The 14,758-nt window shown below is 44.4% G+C and overlaps 1 protein-coding gene across 2 annotated transcripts in view; it reads right to left on the reverse strand.

Annotated features, from left to right (window-relative positions):
• Positions 1 to 14,758, reverse strand: part of IRAG1 (inositol 1,4,5-triphosphate receptor associated 1) — a 119,571-nt gene that overhangs the window by 18,572 nt on the left and 86,241 nt on the right. For both annotated transcript variants that reach the window (XM_060018489.1, XM_060018488.1), the window contains 6 exons: positions 12,986 to 13,126; positions 12,368 to 12,499; positions 10,213 to 10,354; positions 2,665 to 2,714; positions 2,024 to 2,131; positions 289 to 353 (listed from right to left, as the gene is read on the reverse strand). In XM_060018489.1, the coding sequence (XP_059874472.1) occupies positions 289 to 353; positions 2,024 to 2,131; positions 2,665 to 2,714; positions 10,213 to 10,354; positions 12,368 to 12,499; positions 12,986 to 13,126 (638 nt within the window). The remainder of the gene's footprint in view (positions 1 to 288; positions 354 to 2,023; positions 2,132 to 2,664; positions 2,715 to 10,212; positions 10,355 to 12,367; positions 12,500 to 12,985; positions 13,127 to 14,758) is intronic.

A 14,758-nucleotide genomic window follows, 5' to 3' on the forward strand; every position in this document is an offset into this window, starting at 1 on the left:
GGCTTTCTTGTATCTGTAGCCCAAAGGATCCCATTGACTAAAGAAGGCTTCTGTCCCCTCTGGGCTCTTCTGGGACGGAGGCACACTTGGACTCAGCTGCAGCATCTTCCTGGTCCAGGAATTTTGCAAACTGGGTCTGAAATCTTCGTGGGTCTCAGAGTCCCATTCATTTCCCCTAGAACTTAATTTGCTTTCCATCGCATTTGGGGAGTGAGGTTGGGAGGAAAGGTGAGTTGGGGAAATTTCCTCAGAGATCCCCAAAGTTAAGAGGAAAAGGGACATACTTACTTTTCCAAAAGTGCAGGCAGTGCTGAGGGGACAGGTGGGTTGCCTTTCCCATTGGGTGATTCTGACTGAATGGAAAACAGGAGACAGAGAATTGAGGATCAGCTAGGAAGGAAGAAGCCCGGGCCAACACGTTTCCAATGATGCTGGGAAGGGTTGCTGCTGCTCTTCTTTCCTCTTCCCGCTCCCCAAGCTTTCTAATCTGCATCTGAGCTCAGGCACTGGCCCTTCCTCAGGCCTTCTCTGCCCTCCTTTCCTGGGTGTTCTTTCCCTCTGGGGCACAGGCAATGTGCACATTTTCCTTCTCCTCTTCCAAGTTTTCTTGAATAAGGGAAAGAGTTTACATATTGAGGCTCCATTCTGGAGGGGAGCCATCAGTTTCTCTCTATTCCCTGTTTACTGACTTGGACTAAATACCAGGGAGGCTACTACCAAATGCAGGTCCCAAGGCCCCTGGGATGGATTCACACAAGCCCATCACTGCCCTCGAGATACAGTTCCAAGCACAACTCTCAGGAGATCCCTGCCGTTACTAAAAGCTCAAGGCATCAGAAATTTCTTTATAATAAATTCCCCAGGAATACCACATCGTTTTGCTGCAATGGATTCGGTTTAAACAATGGCTTTCAACTCTGCCTGCATGTTAGAATCGCCTGGGGGATATTTTCTTAAAGTACTGATCCAATCCACAATCTTGGGTTGGGGCCTAGGCATTGAATGTTTTAGAAGTACCCTATGTGATTTTAATGGATAGCCCTGATTGCTAACCCCTAGTCTAAAGGAATATATATATTTGGAAGCCACATTATACATTTAGTATAGAATGGGAAATAGTCCCTGTTAAAACCACTAACTAGCTCTCCTAAGAGTTTTAGGTAGGTTTAACCAGATTTACAAAGTTCTGGAATCTAGAAAATATTTTGTTTATAGGAATAGTCTTTGTTTTAAAAAAAATGGAAGCAGATTTTTTTTTTCTGATTATAAGTAATACATTCTTACTCTAGAAATATAGCGGCATCAAGAAAATTAAAATCACCTGTGATTTTACCATTGCCCAGAGATAACCATTATTAGTAGTTTTACTTACATTCTTTCAGAATTTTCTGTTTACACACAGAAAAACACTCTTTCTTAAACTGCAAAACACAGTTACGCAGTATATACTGGGGTTTTGCTTTTTGTTAATAATAAATTATGGACTTTTTTCATGTCGATAAATAAAGTTTTATATTTGAATCATATATTTAGCAGCTGCATAGAAACCCCTTATTGAGCTTTTCCTAATTTATTAAACCAATCTCCTATTAATGGGAATTCTGCTTATTTCCAATTTTTCAATGTTGTAAACAATGCTGCAATGAATCAAAGCAGGGTAACATTGGGTTTAAGAACTCAGGCTCTGGAATCAGAGGGCCTAGGGTTCAAAGCTCAGCTTACCAAGTACTCCATAATGCAATCTTCAGCTGCTTAAACCCACTGCAGAGTGGAGGGTTCTGGTTTAAGCATGAAAAGACATACGCTTTGCAAGGAACACTCTCTGAGCTGCCAGCACCTTGCTCAAGGACACTGAGTCTTCTCAGGGCAGTATAAGACCTGGGGCCTGGTCTGTACTGAGGCTTCTGAACCCATAGCCCAGAATCTGTGCTTGGAATTTCCTCTCCTTGTTGACCCTACCCCATCCAGGTCACCCCCACAGTTGTGAGCCTGAGGCCCAGGAGGCAAGCATTATCATACTCACCAGGGCTGGTAAGGAGGGGATGGGAGATGAGCTGGGTGACGGGCCAGGCAGGTTCAGGATATTAAACTTGGGCACCACGGCAACGCTGACCCTCCGGCGGGGCATGTTCTGTGGGAAGAGAAGGGATCAGGCCCACTGTCATGGAGGGGGCAGCACCCAAAATTCAGAAAGGCCTGGGAAATGCCTACTAATTCCAAATGCTGTGTTCAATGGATATCCTGGTTTTAGGGTAGTGATGGTGCTGGGGGTTGGTGTAGAGAGAGTGGCCAAAATTAACAAATTTTTTTTATTAGTGATGAGTGATTTCTCAACATGTTCTGATTTTAATTTCTCAGATCCTGAAGAGATGGAACAGAAATGATGCCCAGTCATTGGACAGTGTATGAAACCCTGGATAGTGTATGAAAATGATCTATGGCAATACCAAAGTTTGTGCATCATTTCATGTTCATTAGAGATGGTGCAGTACTGGAAGCCACGAGCAAGGGAAGGTTGGAGGATGAGCTAGCAAGGTTCGGAAGCTGAATGAGAGACTCTGTCCAGAGGTTCTTTTGCACCTGTGGATCCAAGAATGACTGATTTCCTGGCTGACTGTGGAAACTTCTGTCTTTCTTTCCCCAGTATTCCTTGAACATGCATACCTTTCCCAGCGAGAGGGACATGGACCGTGCTGTGCGAGGGACCCCATCTTCTGCAGCAGGAGGGAACAGAGAAGAACCCAGGTTAGTTCTCAGAGTAGGCTCCAGCAGGAAGCAGATAGCAGAAACTAAGCCAAGGTATCTATGGGCCAGAACTGACCCTCAAGGGATGTCCCAAGGGCCTAGGTGCAGAGGTCACTGAATTTGACACTTGACCTTTTGAAACAATCATCTGCAGAGTGGGTTTTTTTTGGGACACAGCCTTCATCCTAACTCCTCTGGGCACTATGAGAATCCCTAGTCTTGCACCTCTGGTCTCCACCTCACACCACCACACGGTCTCTGGGTTATGCCGTGGAGAGTATGTGAAGATTCCTCGTAGCAATACCAGGGCTTATTGGGTCATTTCTTGCTCATTCAAGTAAGGTACATTCACGGAAATTATGAGCAAGGAAGGTGTGGTGTCAATAAAAAATGGAAACGTGTTGACAACAGTAATTTCAATATGTCATCTACAAAATAATTCAGAACAAAAGAAACTAGCACCCCTGGGTTTTCTTCTCCTTAGTACATATATTAAGTGATATGTAAAATATGTAAAATTCATGTAAAATATTTAGCACCACACCTGGATAATACTACCACTAGAAAACACCAGTATGTGTAGAGAAAGGTTTTTGACAGCTCAATTCAGTTTGATTCAGTTTGACCAGTACCATCTAGTCTGTATAGCTGTCTATTCCTCATATTCATGTACTTTAGGTGTTTCTCTTGAAAAGCACATAACTAACACTTTTTCTTAATCTAATCTGAGGTTTTCTATTAACCAACAAGTCTAAGTTGTTTATATTTCTTGTGATTGATATATTTCTACCATCTCATTTTGTAGTTTATGTTTCCTTCATTAATTGCATTTTTTCTAACCTTCCCTCCCCCCCAAATTGGTTTGGAATTTATATATTTTAGTTGTAATCTTTAGTGTGCCCCCTTAAACTTTTAACATGTTACATGACATTAGATTTTAAATGAATCAAGATCTCTATCCTTTTCCTGAATCAACCTTAAAAAAAGATCACTCCTTTGAACTTAAATTATATTGTTTTTCAGTATTTTTAAAATTAATTAATTAATTAAATTTTGTTTTTGGCTGCCTTGGGTCTTCGTTGCTGCGCGTGGGCTTTCTCTAGTAGCGGCGAGTGGGGGGCCATTCTTCATTGCGGTGAGTGGGCTTCTCATTGCGGTGGCTTCTCTTGTCGCGGAGCATGGGCTCTAGGTGCACGGGCTTCAGTAGCTGTGGCATACGGACTCAGTAGTTGTGGCACATGGGCTCAGTAGTTGTGGCTCACGGGCTCTAGAGCACAGGCTCAGTAGTTGTGGCGCACAGGCTTAGTTACTCCGCAGCATGTGGGATCTTCCCCGACCAGGGCTCATACCCATGTCCCCTGCATTGGCAGGCGGATTCTTAACCACTGTGCCACAAGGGAAGTCCCTGTTTTTCAGTATTTTTATTTTACTTTGTTTTTGAAATCCCAAATTATGATGATTGTTGTTTTACACAGTGAATGCTTATTTAGATTTACCCACATGTTTACAAATGTCTTTGATCACCATCCCTTCTTGCTTCTGACTTTCTTTTGATCTCAATTTTATTTTTCCCTAAGCACATCCTTTAGTTGTTCTTTTAGCAAGGATCTGTGAGAGGTAAACTTTCTCAGTTGTTGCCATAAAATGTTTTTACAAAGCCCTCAAGCTTGTATGATAATTTAGTTGGTAGTATTATCTCCAGGTTGACAGTTATTTTCTCTCAGCTCTTTGGACAATACTTCATTGTCTCCTGGTCCTATTATTGGTCTTGGAAATTGCCATTCCTTTGTGAATAATCCGTCTTCTCTCTGGTTATTTTTAAGAACTGCACTTTGTCCTTGGGGTTCTAAAGTTTCTCTCTGATGTGTTTTTATTTCTTTTGCTTGGGAGTCTCTGTACTTCCTAAATGCAAGGATTCATGTCTTTCTTTAGTTCTGGAAAATTCTCAGATCCTGGGAAATTCCTTTGAATATTTTCTCTCCCTTATTCTCTCATTATGGATCTCCTAATAAAAGTATTTCGAAGTTTCTCATTCTATATCCCGTACCACATTTCTTTCATATTTAAATTAATTTATCCCTCTGAACTGAATTTTGGGTGACTTCTTCAAATCTGTCTTCTAGTTGACAAATTTTTTCCTCAACTGTTCCTAATCTGATGTAAATGTTGTACCAATCAGGATAAGCTAGGCTATGCTACAATAATAAACAACCCCAAAGCCTTAGTGGGTTATAACAACTAAGATTTATTTCTTGCTTTTGCTACGTGTCCATTTGCTTATGAGTTGGCAGCAGGCTCTGCTCTGCATCCCCTCACTCAAGACTCAGGCTGATGGAGCTTCTACTATTTTGGAGCAGTGATGGCTGTCATGTCTGGAGAAAGAAACATAAGGCAAATGGCACACTAGTTCTTACGGACCTCAGCTCAAATGCGACACATGTCCCTCCACTGACATTTAATGCCAAATCACATGGCCTCACCTAACTTCAAGGGGATGGAGAAGAAGTGTGCCCATCTGAATGGGCACATTCAGGAGGAGGAGATCTGAATATTGAGGAATAGCTTCAATTCTAATAACTACCACTCCTAAACAACTGAGTTTTTCATTTCCACGCCTCTATTCCTCATTTCTAGGATTCTATTTTATTCTTTTTTTTGATGGTTGTACTCTTCTATTCTCATATTTCTGATTTGTTCTTTTATGCCTTTAATAATTTTACCCATATCTTTAAAAAATGTATCAGATTGTTTTATTATCTGCTATCTTTAGCATATAACCCTGTGGTTTGGGTGTCTGATGATTCTTGCTTGTGGTAGATTGTTTTCCTATTTCATAATTCTATATTGTAAACTCATCTTCTGTGAAGCTTTACTTAGAGGATCCTGTGTCTCCTGGGCGCAGGGTGTGTCTCTCCAGAGCAACTTATGTTTGTTTCCGCGGTGTTCCTAGCAGCACCATTGTGATGTTCTTTTCAGAGTCTCTGCATATTGCATCATCACTTTTGTTATGGCATGTACTTTGTGGGCATGCACTTTTCCTATGAGGAAGGAGAAAGTGTTTTTTTCTTACTAGAGCCCAGGGTGAAACAGACAAACTTCCTTAATTTGTTCCATTGTGAGTTGGTGAGTATTCCACAGACGCAGTCCTTGGAAAGTCTTAACTTTCTATGGGAGGCTCAGAGTCAACTCTCTGCCTTGGGTGTCCGAGGCCTCATCTCAGATTGCATGTGAGTGCAAAAGCCCAGAGCCCAGATAGCTGAGGCTGACTCTTATCCTCAAGGAAAGCTGCAGGGTCAGCTTGGTTTCAGTTCTCTTTTCTTTTCTTGTATCTGAGTATTTCAATTTCTTTTCTTGTGGAGTCAGCTATTCTTTTAGACTAATGTTTGCTTCACTTTATCCAGCAGAAATTTCTAAGTATTTGTAGTCAAAGGATTTTCAAGTTTTCCTGTCAGCCAAAACAGCAGAACCAGAAAATATTCTTTGTGTATGAAGAGTTCATACAGTTAATAAAATACCAATGTCACAAGTGGGCAAAGAATTAGAGAATTTACGCAAGTAGAAATACAAATGCCCAAGAAACATTTGAAAAGGTCAAGAAATACAAATTAAAACTATGGGAAGAGATACGACATTGGCCCATCAAAGTCAAAAATATTTTCAAAAAGAAAAGCCAAGAATGTCCACGGCACAATGAATTGAGCATCACCGTTACCCATTAAATGGAAATATCAATGGGTTATTTGGAAATAATTTGCTTTAAGAGCCTTATATGACATATATACACTAATATGTATAAAATAGATAACTAATAAGAACCTGCTGTATAAAGAAAAAAAAAGATTAGTGACATAAACTCTGAATCTGTCTGTCATCAGAATTCCCCGTTAAAATGCAAATCCACCTGATAGAGGGAATGATTGTTCTTTATTAATTACAGAAAACTGAGCATATATTAGTTTGTCACCATTAAATATAGAGAGCAAATATACAAGGAATTGAACACAAAACTGGGGCATTTTTTACAGTAGAACGGACAAAGGTAAGATTTCAGGGATATATTTCAGTCAAGGGACAGCATGAGGGTCTCTAAGTGGGAAAAGATGCCTTGAGAACAAACCTCACTTGTTTCCCATTTTTTAAAGGTAAACCTGGAGTACTATGACTAGAGAGAATCTATGAGATATTTATATTGACTCTTGATTAATTTCTTCTAAAAGCTAGGCATTGCAATGACACTACTTTATTGATGATTCTGGTCACAACTCCTGTCAACTGAAGTTTGTGTTTTTTTCCCTCTCTGGATATTTGGTAAAACTGACTTTTCCCCTAAAGCTCCCCAGTGACTATTCAATTCTCTGTTTCAGTTTGTTTAATAAAGATCTTATTTATATAGAAAAAAAAAGAGCCTTCTACATATTCCTTTCCCCTGAGCTAGTATTTACACTTCTGGAAATCTACCTTAAGGAAATAATCCAAAATGCAGGCAATCAGCATGTTTCATATTCAGAAAAAAAAAATAGATTTTTTTTTCTTCTGAATGTGTATCATCTTTCTTGAAATCAGAGATTTTTTTTTTCACTGTAGTCTTCAGGCACAGACAAAGACTGCATATATGACAAAGAAGTCATATAAAAGCTTAAAGAACAACCACCATCAGGGAATGGTCACAGAGTATCTGATGGGCACATCTGGCCCCTCTGCACCAGCCCAAGCTGAGGTGTAGCTTGGAAAAACAGTGGAGTGGGAACAGATGTGTGAAAACTACCCATTCACCGTTCAACACTCCACTACCGGCTCCCATCTGATTGTAAGCACTTTCTCAGGCCCCCAGACTGAACGTGGGACTCTGCCATGTACGCCCATAAAATCTGCTTACATCTATCACAGCACTGCTTACACTGCCTTGCCCTCACCACAGGCTGGGAACTCCTCTGGGTCGGGGGCTGGGTACACTTCACCTCTGTATTCCAGTATCACGTGGGCACACCGGAGATGCTCAATAAACACCTGTAGAATGAATGGATGAGACTCACGGGCAACTGTGCTCTTTCCATAAACCATGGGTAAGGTGGTTCACAGGAGACCCTGCACCTTGCAGGACAATACTGTAAGAGTGCACGTGTTAGGATTTCTTTGGTGGTAGCTTCTCCAACTTCCAACACTGACAGAGAGAGATTTCTTAGAGGCCCAGATGCATGTGGGTCAGGAGCCTTGCTGCCAAGACCAAAGCAGACGGTCTGGAGCATGTGTACGCTGCCTTTGGACCCTGGGAAGCGTCACTGATATTCCCCAGGAAACTTGTGAAACCTCCTGTTTATAAAGGTTTCTCCATCTGTTATACTTTGTGTACTTTCCCTCCTTCTGCTCTTGGTAACACGGATGTTTGCATTCCAACAGGGATTCCTGTTGCTAAAAGGTCTGTCTTCTCCTGCTAACACCACACCTCATCAGCCAGAGCCCAAACCCTGGCAAGCTCCCAAGGAGAGATACTGGTCCACAGCACCGTCCTCCTCCTCCTGGACTGCAGCAGAGCCTCCTAACGCGTCTCTCCATCCCTCAATGTCCACACTCTCCTAATGCATCGTCCACTCTGAAGTCAGCAATCTTCTAAAAATAAAATCTGACTATGTCAGCTGGTGTAAACCCACCGGGGTCTCCTCACTGCCTGGAGGACAAAGACCCAGATTGTTCACAGGGCTTGGCATGTGGCCCTGGTCTAACAAGTCTTACCTTCAACATGTCATTGTCACGCTCCAACACCCCAAACCACAGCAGACTGTTTGTTTCATAGTCTTCTCAGCCCAACCTCCACGCCTTTGTACATGCTATTTCCTCCACTTGGGGTGTATTTCCCCCTTTAGCCTGGAGAACTCCTACTTTTACTTTAAAACACTGCAACTCTCCTACTGTATAGCACAGGGAACTATATTCAATAGTCTGTGATACAATGTTCACTGCAGCACTATTTACAATAGCCAGGACATGGAAGCAACCTAAATGTCCATCGACAGATGAATAGATGAAGAAGATGTGGCACATATATACAATGGAATATTACTCGGCCATAAAAAGGAACGAAATTGAGTTATTTGTAGTGAGGTGGATGGACCTAGAGTCTGTCATACCGAGTGAGCTAAGTCAGAAAGAGAAAAACAAATACCGTATGCTAACACATATATATGGAATCTAAAAAAAAAACAACAAAAACAGGTCAGGAAGAACCTAGGGGCAGGACAGGAATAAAGACGCAGACGTAGAGAATGGACTTGAGGACACGGGTAGGGGGAAGCGTAAGCTGGGAAGAAGTGAGAGAGTGGCATGGACATATATACACTACCAAATGTAAAACCGGTAGCTAGTGGGAAGCAGCTGCATAGCACAGGGAGATCAGCTTGGTGCTTTGTGACCACCTAGAGGGGTGGGATAGGGAAGGTGGGAAGGAGACGCAAGAGGGAAGAGATATGGGGATATATGTATATGTATAGCTGATTCACTTTGTTATAAAGCAGAAACTAACACACCATTGTAAAGCAATTATACTCCAATAAAGATGTTAAAAAAATTATAAATAAATAAATAACAATGATATTCTCCTGAAAAAAAAAAGTCTGTGATAGACCATAACAGAAAAGAATATGAAAAGGAATGTATATATATGTATAACTGAGTCACTTTGCTGTACAGCAGTAATTAACACAACATTGTAAATCAACTATACTTCAATAAAAAACAAAACAAAACAAAACAAAACCACAGCAACTCAATATCAAGTGGAACCAGATGGCCCTTCCTCTGTGCTTCTATAGCAATCTGTATAGAACTTCTTTTAAAAAGAGTATTTCTTTAAAGCATTTGTCTTGCCCACGAGTCTAAAAGTTATCTCAGCAGTATTTCCTTTACCCAGGTTCTCACTCCACCCCTCTGCCCAGACTCCGTCTCTCACCTGCATTACTATAATAGTCGCTTTGTGGGTTTCCCTGTCTCTGGCTTTACCCCAGTAATGTAATTGCCACATCACTGCCAGAGGGAATCTTCTAAACTATATGATCATGTCATTTCCCTGATTAAAATCTTTGGTTGGATCGCTAATGCTTTCCAGAATAAAGTGCAATTTCCTTAGCATGTGCTGCCCAAAGTGGGGACCCCAAAGTAAGGTTTGGGGTGTGCCACTCTCACAAAGGAGGTTGAATTCTTGCAGCCTATGGGCTTTGCATTAGTGATCAGTTTCTCTGGTTACTTTTATTAGGAGTTGCTTGGGGGCCATTCATGCTCTCTGGTTCCAGGCCCCCAAGCTCACAGGAACAGTGACTGTGAGGCCCTGTGGGCAGCATTGGGCCAGGCAGCAAGCTTTGCTCACCCTAACACAGGTCCTGGGGCTGTCCCATAGGTATGATGTTAGCCTGGATCCATCAGGGACCCAATATTACAGGGCCAAGGTCAGGGGTGGGCAGGAACCCAGTTTCTTACCAGAGGGACCACAGCTGCGGCTTGAATTCTGATTTGCAAGTTTTTTAAACTCCATGAGCTCTGCATGGTCCTTCTCATATGTCCTCTTCAGGTTCTCCACATACTGCATCATCACTTCTGTTGCTTTCGACATGCGCTTTTCCTGCAGGGAAGAAGAGTGTGAACACACTGGGCATTTGGATGAAAAGCTCATCAGCACTGTTTGCTCTGAGCCAAGCTCTGGGCTGGGGGACTTGAAAGGATACAAGGACCAATCAGACGTGACTCTGCCCTCTAAGAGTTTGCTGTCGGGGATGTGAGTTGAGACAGGGGCTCAGGCACCTGCACTCAGGGATAACAAGGACGAGCCCAGCCACAAAGCCTCAGGAGATGAGAGGGAGCAGAGTCATCTCTGCTTGCAGAGAATGGGTCAGGGGAGGCTTCTTGAGACGGAGTGAAGTGCTGTAGCGTCTGGGCACATAGCTATGGGCAGGAGAGACAAAGAGCATTAGCCAGGGAACTCCAAGAGCCAAGGTCCAGAGGCAGGACATCACAAGGCTTCTATCGAGGTGAGGATTTCCCCTCAGACAGGATCCTTTGCAGAGTGAAAGGGGATGCCATCACGAATTATGCTGGGACAATAAACATATACCAGAATTGTCTGGAAAGCCAGGAAAGCACAGGTCATCCTACTCATGTAGGAATCAGCAAATGGCTGGGTTTGTTCGCAAGAAGAAAAGGTGAGTTAGGGCTGGGTTGTGAAGGACCTTGAATGCTAGACTAAGGAATTTGGACTTATTCTGAAGGAAGAGGGGAGCCATCGAATGTCTTAAAGTAAGGGAGTGTCATAATCAGGTCGCCGGTGGAGACTGGACTGAAGGGTGTGAGACTGGTGGCAGCAAGAGCAACAAGAGAAGAGAGGATGAGTGCCTGAACCAGTCCAGTGGAACCAGAGAAGACAGTGAGGACAGAGACACGGAAGCCACTTGGAGAAGGGTGAAGGCTGGAGTGAGCCGTGCGTGGGTTGAGAAACACTTTCACGAGGGCTGTGCAAAATGGGGAAGAGTTTTCTCTACTGACACCCCGTGCATCCCTCAGAGATCCTTGCCCGCGGCCTGCCTGTCCACAGAGGGACACGCTCAGTGACTGTCCCCTGGACAAAGTCCCCACAGCCCTGAGCTGAGACCAGCCACTTCCCTAAAGCCCTCCCTTTGTTGCTGCTCCCAGCTGGAGTGGCTTCCTGGGTGCTGCTGCTGAGTTGGGTGCCCTTTCGCCGGAAGCACACGGGTGGGACAGCCCCGTGGCTTGTCCTTCCTTCATTCTATGAGAACTGCCCAGGGCTGGGCCCCAGGAACACCCCTGTCATGCAAACCACGCAGCAGGACATGGGTCCACAGTGACAGCAACAGTGATAACGACACCCAGGTGCTTTACAAGTGGCACAGTGCCCTGTATGGCAGGTACTGTCAGCATCCGCATTTTACGGTTGGAGAAGCTGGAGCACAGAGGCCCAAGGCCACACAGTGAATCCTTGTGGAGCCAGGATGAGAACTCAGGCGGTCTGACCCCACAACACCATGCTGGATCAGGGTGGCACCCTGAGTGCCTCATGACTTCAAAGTGGCTGCGAGGGGGCCAGACTTGGGCCTGCACCCCAGCTTTGCCCCACGCTAGTGCTATTACCTTTCTGAGACTTCACGTCTTCATCAGGGGATAAGATTACTTACTTTACAGAGTTGCTGGGAGGATTAATGAAACAAAGCAGTTTTTCCTAAAGCACATTTTGCCAAATACTAGTTCCCTGGGAGTTGAATAGGTATTTTGTGGGAACAAGAAGGGGGAAGCAATTCTTTACTCAAATACATTTGAGAAATACGTCGGTAATGTTAAACAGAATTTTTCATTACAGGACTTCTCAAAGCCTTGCTTATGCCAACATACATTAGAAGTCTCCAAGAAAGGAAGGTAGTATGCAGCAGTTCTCAAAGGTAGGTATCCACAGAAAGCTTTTACTGGGGAGCACTTCAAGAATATAGTGGTCCATCAAAAATACACTGAGACGACTACGATTATGGACGTAGGATGTCTGGCACAGAGGAAGCCATCCATAAGCAGTATCTGTAGTTGCCACTGCTTACATCCCTGCTCCAGTTACTGCAGACAGAGCAGAGCTCACCTGGCGGACGGCCCCCACCATCTCGGCTCGGCTGGAGAGGCGGGCAGCCAGGCGGTGCAGGACAGCGATGTCCTCCAGCAGCTTCTGGTAGGTCTCCCGGTGCTCACAGTGGTGCCAGAGTGAAGCTGAGGACTGAGGAGGGAGAAGGAACATCACATGGGGTCCTCACAGACCAAGACTTGACCAGGGCTGTCACAAGACGAGCCCTGGCCCCATCCTGGCCGAGAGGAGGGGCCTCGGCAGGGCCCAGGCGATGGCTACTTCTGGGATTGGAGAAGCCCAATGTGGACACTCTGTAGCTGGCTGGCCTGAAGGAAGGGAATCACTTCCAGGTCTCTGGTCCCCAGGGTGCTCCCTTTGCTATCCCAGGTCATCCAGCCCCCTCCTGAGAGGCTGCCAAGGGCTCAGAGGCCTTAACCACAGCCCTGAGGTAACCAAGCCTTTGGGATCTCGGCCTCAGCTCCGCCCAGCTCTGAGGAAGACGGCCTGGCTCAGGGCCTTGGCCCCATTTCTCACTTCAGGAGACTCTACTTGGTGACTGAGAAAAGCAGGAGACCCGGCACAGCCCTTGGGGAAAGTGTCTCCTGCAAGGATTCCCCAATCAGGCTCCACAATTACCGTAATGGAAGCTTTGAAGTGTTCCAGTTCCTTCTCTGTGTTCTCCTCTGTCAGGTTGCGTTCCCTTTCCGCCTGGTTAATTCTAGATTCTAGGGTGTAGCTGTCATTTCTAAAGGCCAAGGACAGTTGTACAAACACGTTCTGTTGGGAACAAGAGTGTTGGAGAGGTGCTAGGAGGAGTTAGTGCTGGGAGCAAGGCTGCTGGTGGAGTTTTTGCTCAAGGATTTTAAATCAGCTCCTGGAACCAGCCCCCAAAGCAGCCAAGAACAAGTGAAACTCTCCCTTAATGAAGTAAACTGCACAAAAGATGGCGAAATAGTAACCTGAGGTCCAGGCTAGGGCCTTCCCAGGACCAGAAGACCAAACACATTTTACTGAAAGAGAATAAGAGAATAACACTTTGCTTTTTCTGAATGTCAAGAAAATAACATCCTGTATATGGGTTTAGATAAACTCAGGCCAACACAGCTGATTGCGAAAGCAGTTTGGACTCGTGCCAGGATTTATGGCATGCAGGTTTCGGAGATTTCACATGAAACCACTGTATTTAAAGAAACCCCACTTGAGATGTAGGCCTGTTGACTCAGAGCAAACCTCAACCAGCATCTTATCTGAATATTCCAAATCCTACGCTGAAAGCAGCTTTTACAAGCTGCCAGGAGATTAAACAAAGCCAAGTATGATCCTGTTAGGAGAAGCTTTCTGGAACAAATATTCCATGCCAAAAATGCAGCCTGCATGAATGAACTTTGAAAGGTGGTGTTGATCAGACATGGAATTCCTGGTCTAATAGGAAACTACTGGGGAGGAGAAATAGACAGATGGACTCTACACAGGAAGGAAGCAGTGGCCTTCATTTTTACAGCCCTCATTTACCTTGCCTGTGTCAAGTGGTAGAAGATTTACACCCTTAGGGTGAGTTGACTCTGCCTGAGCATCTGAAGTTCATGTAACATGGCCCACGGCGGGCAGACATCTCCAGACGGAGAACTGAAGACCCTGAACTGCTCGATGATGATGATGATGAGGGCCACATTGAAAGCTACTCCCTGTTGAGTATCTGCTATACGCCAGCACTGGCAGGAGTTTTACGCACCTTAGCTTGTTTAATCCCTCAACAATCCTCTGCCATAGGAACTGTTATGTCCACTTTATGGGTAAAGAGACCGAGAGCAGAGAGGTCATTAACTTGTTCAAGGTGTCACAAGGGAGTAGCAGAGCCAGAATTCAGCCTCAGACGATTTTATTCCAAAGCCTGTGCTCCTCTCACCATGCTGAGCACAGATTGTGTCAGCACACACCTGAGGACAGGAGCGCACCCTTAACCAAAGTGCCCGCGGCCATCACCACCAGCGTCAGTGGGTGGGGATTCTCTGTCTTGCCCAAGCCTCAGTCAAGTTTATCAATAATGCTCAATATTTAGTTCTCTATAACTGGGTTATCCCCTTAATGGCAGTGATATAAAGAGCCCTGAAGTCAGTCAGAACACTTGACTCCAAATGCTGATTCTGCTAAGCACTGGGTCTGGGATCTCAGATAACTTATTTAATCCCTCAGTTTCCTCCTTTGTTCTGCTACCTGCTCTACCTGTTTCTCAGAGCTGATGGGGGGGTCAGCTGAAAGGATGGATATGTGTGTGCCAAAGACTGTGAGTTCTACATCTGTGTGCCAGGTAATTGTTACTATCTGTGCCAGATATTTTACACAGTCCATCTCCCTGTGCTTATGTGGTCCACCGGGTCTCAGTAAGTGTATGTTCGTTTTCTTGTTATC

The sequence above is a fragment of the Delphinus delphis genome, chromosome 8, assembly GCF_949987515.2.
Source record: "Delphinus delphis chromosome 8, mDelDel1.2, whole genome shotgun sequence".
Lineage (NCBI taxonomy): Eukaryota > Metazoa > Chordata > Mammalia > Artiodactyla > Delphinidae > Delphinus > Delphinus delphis.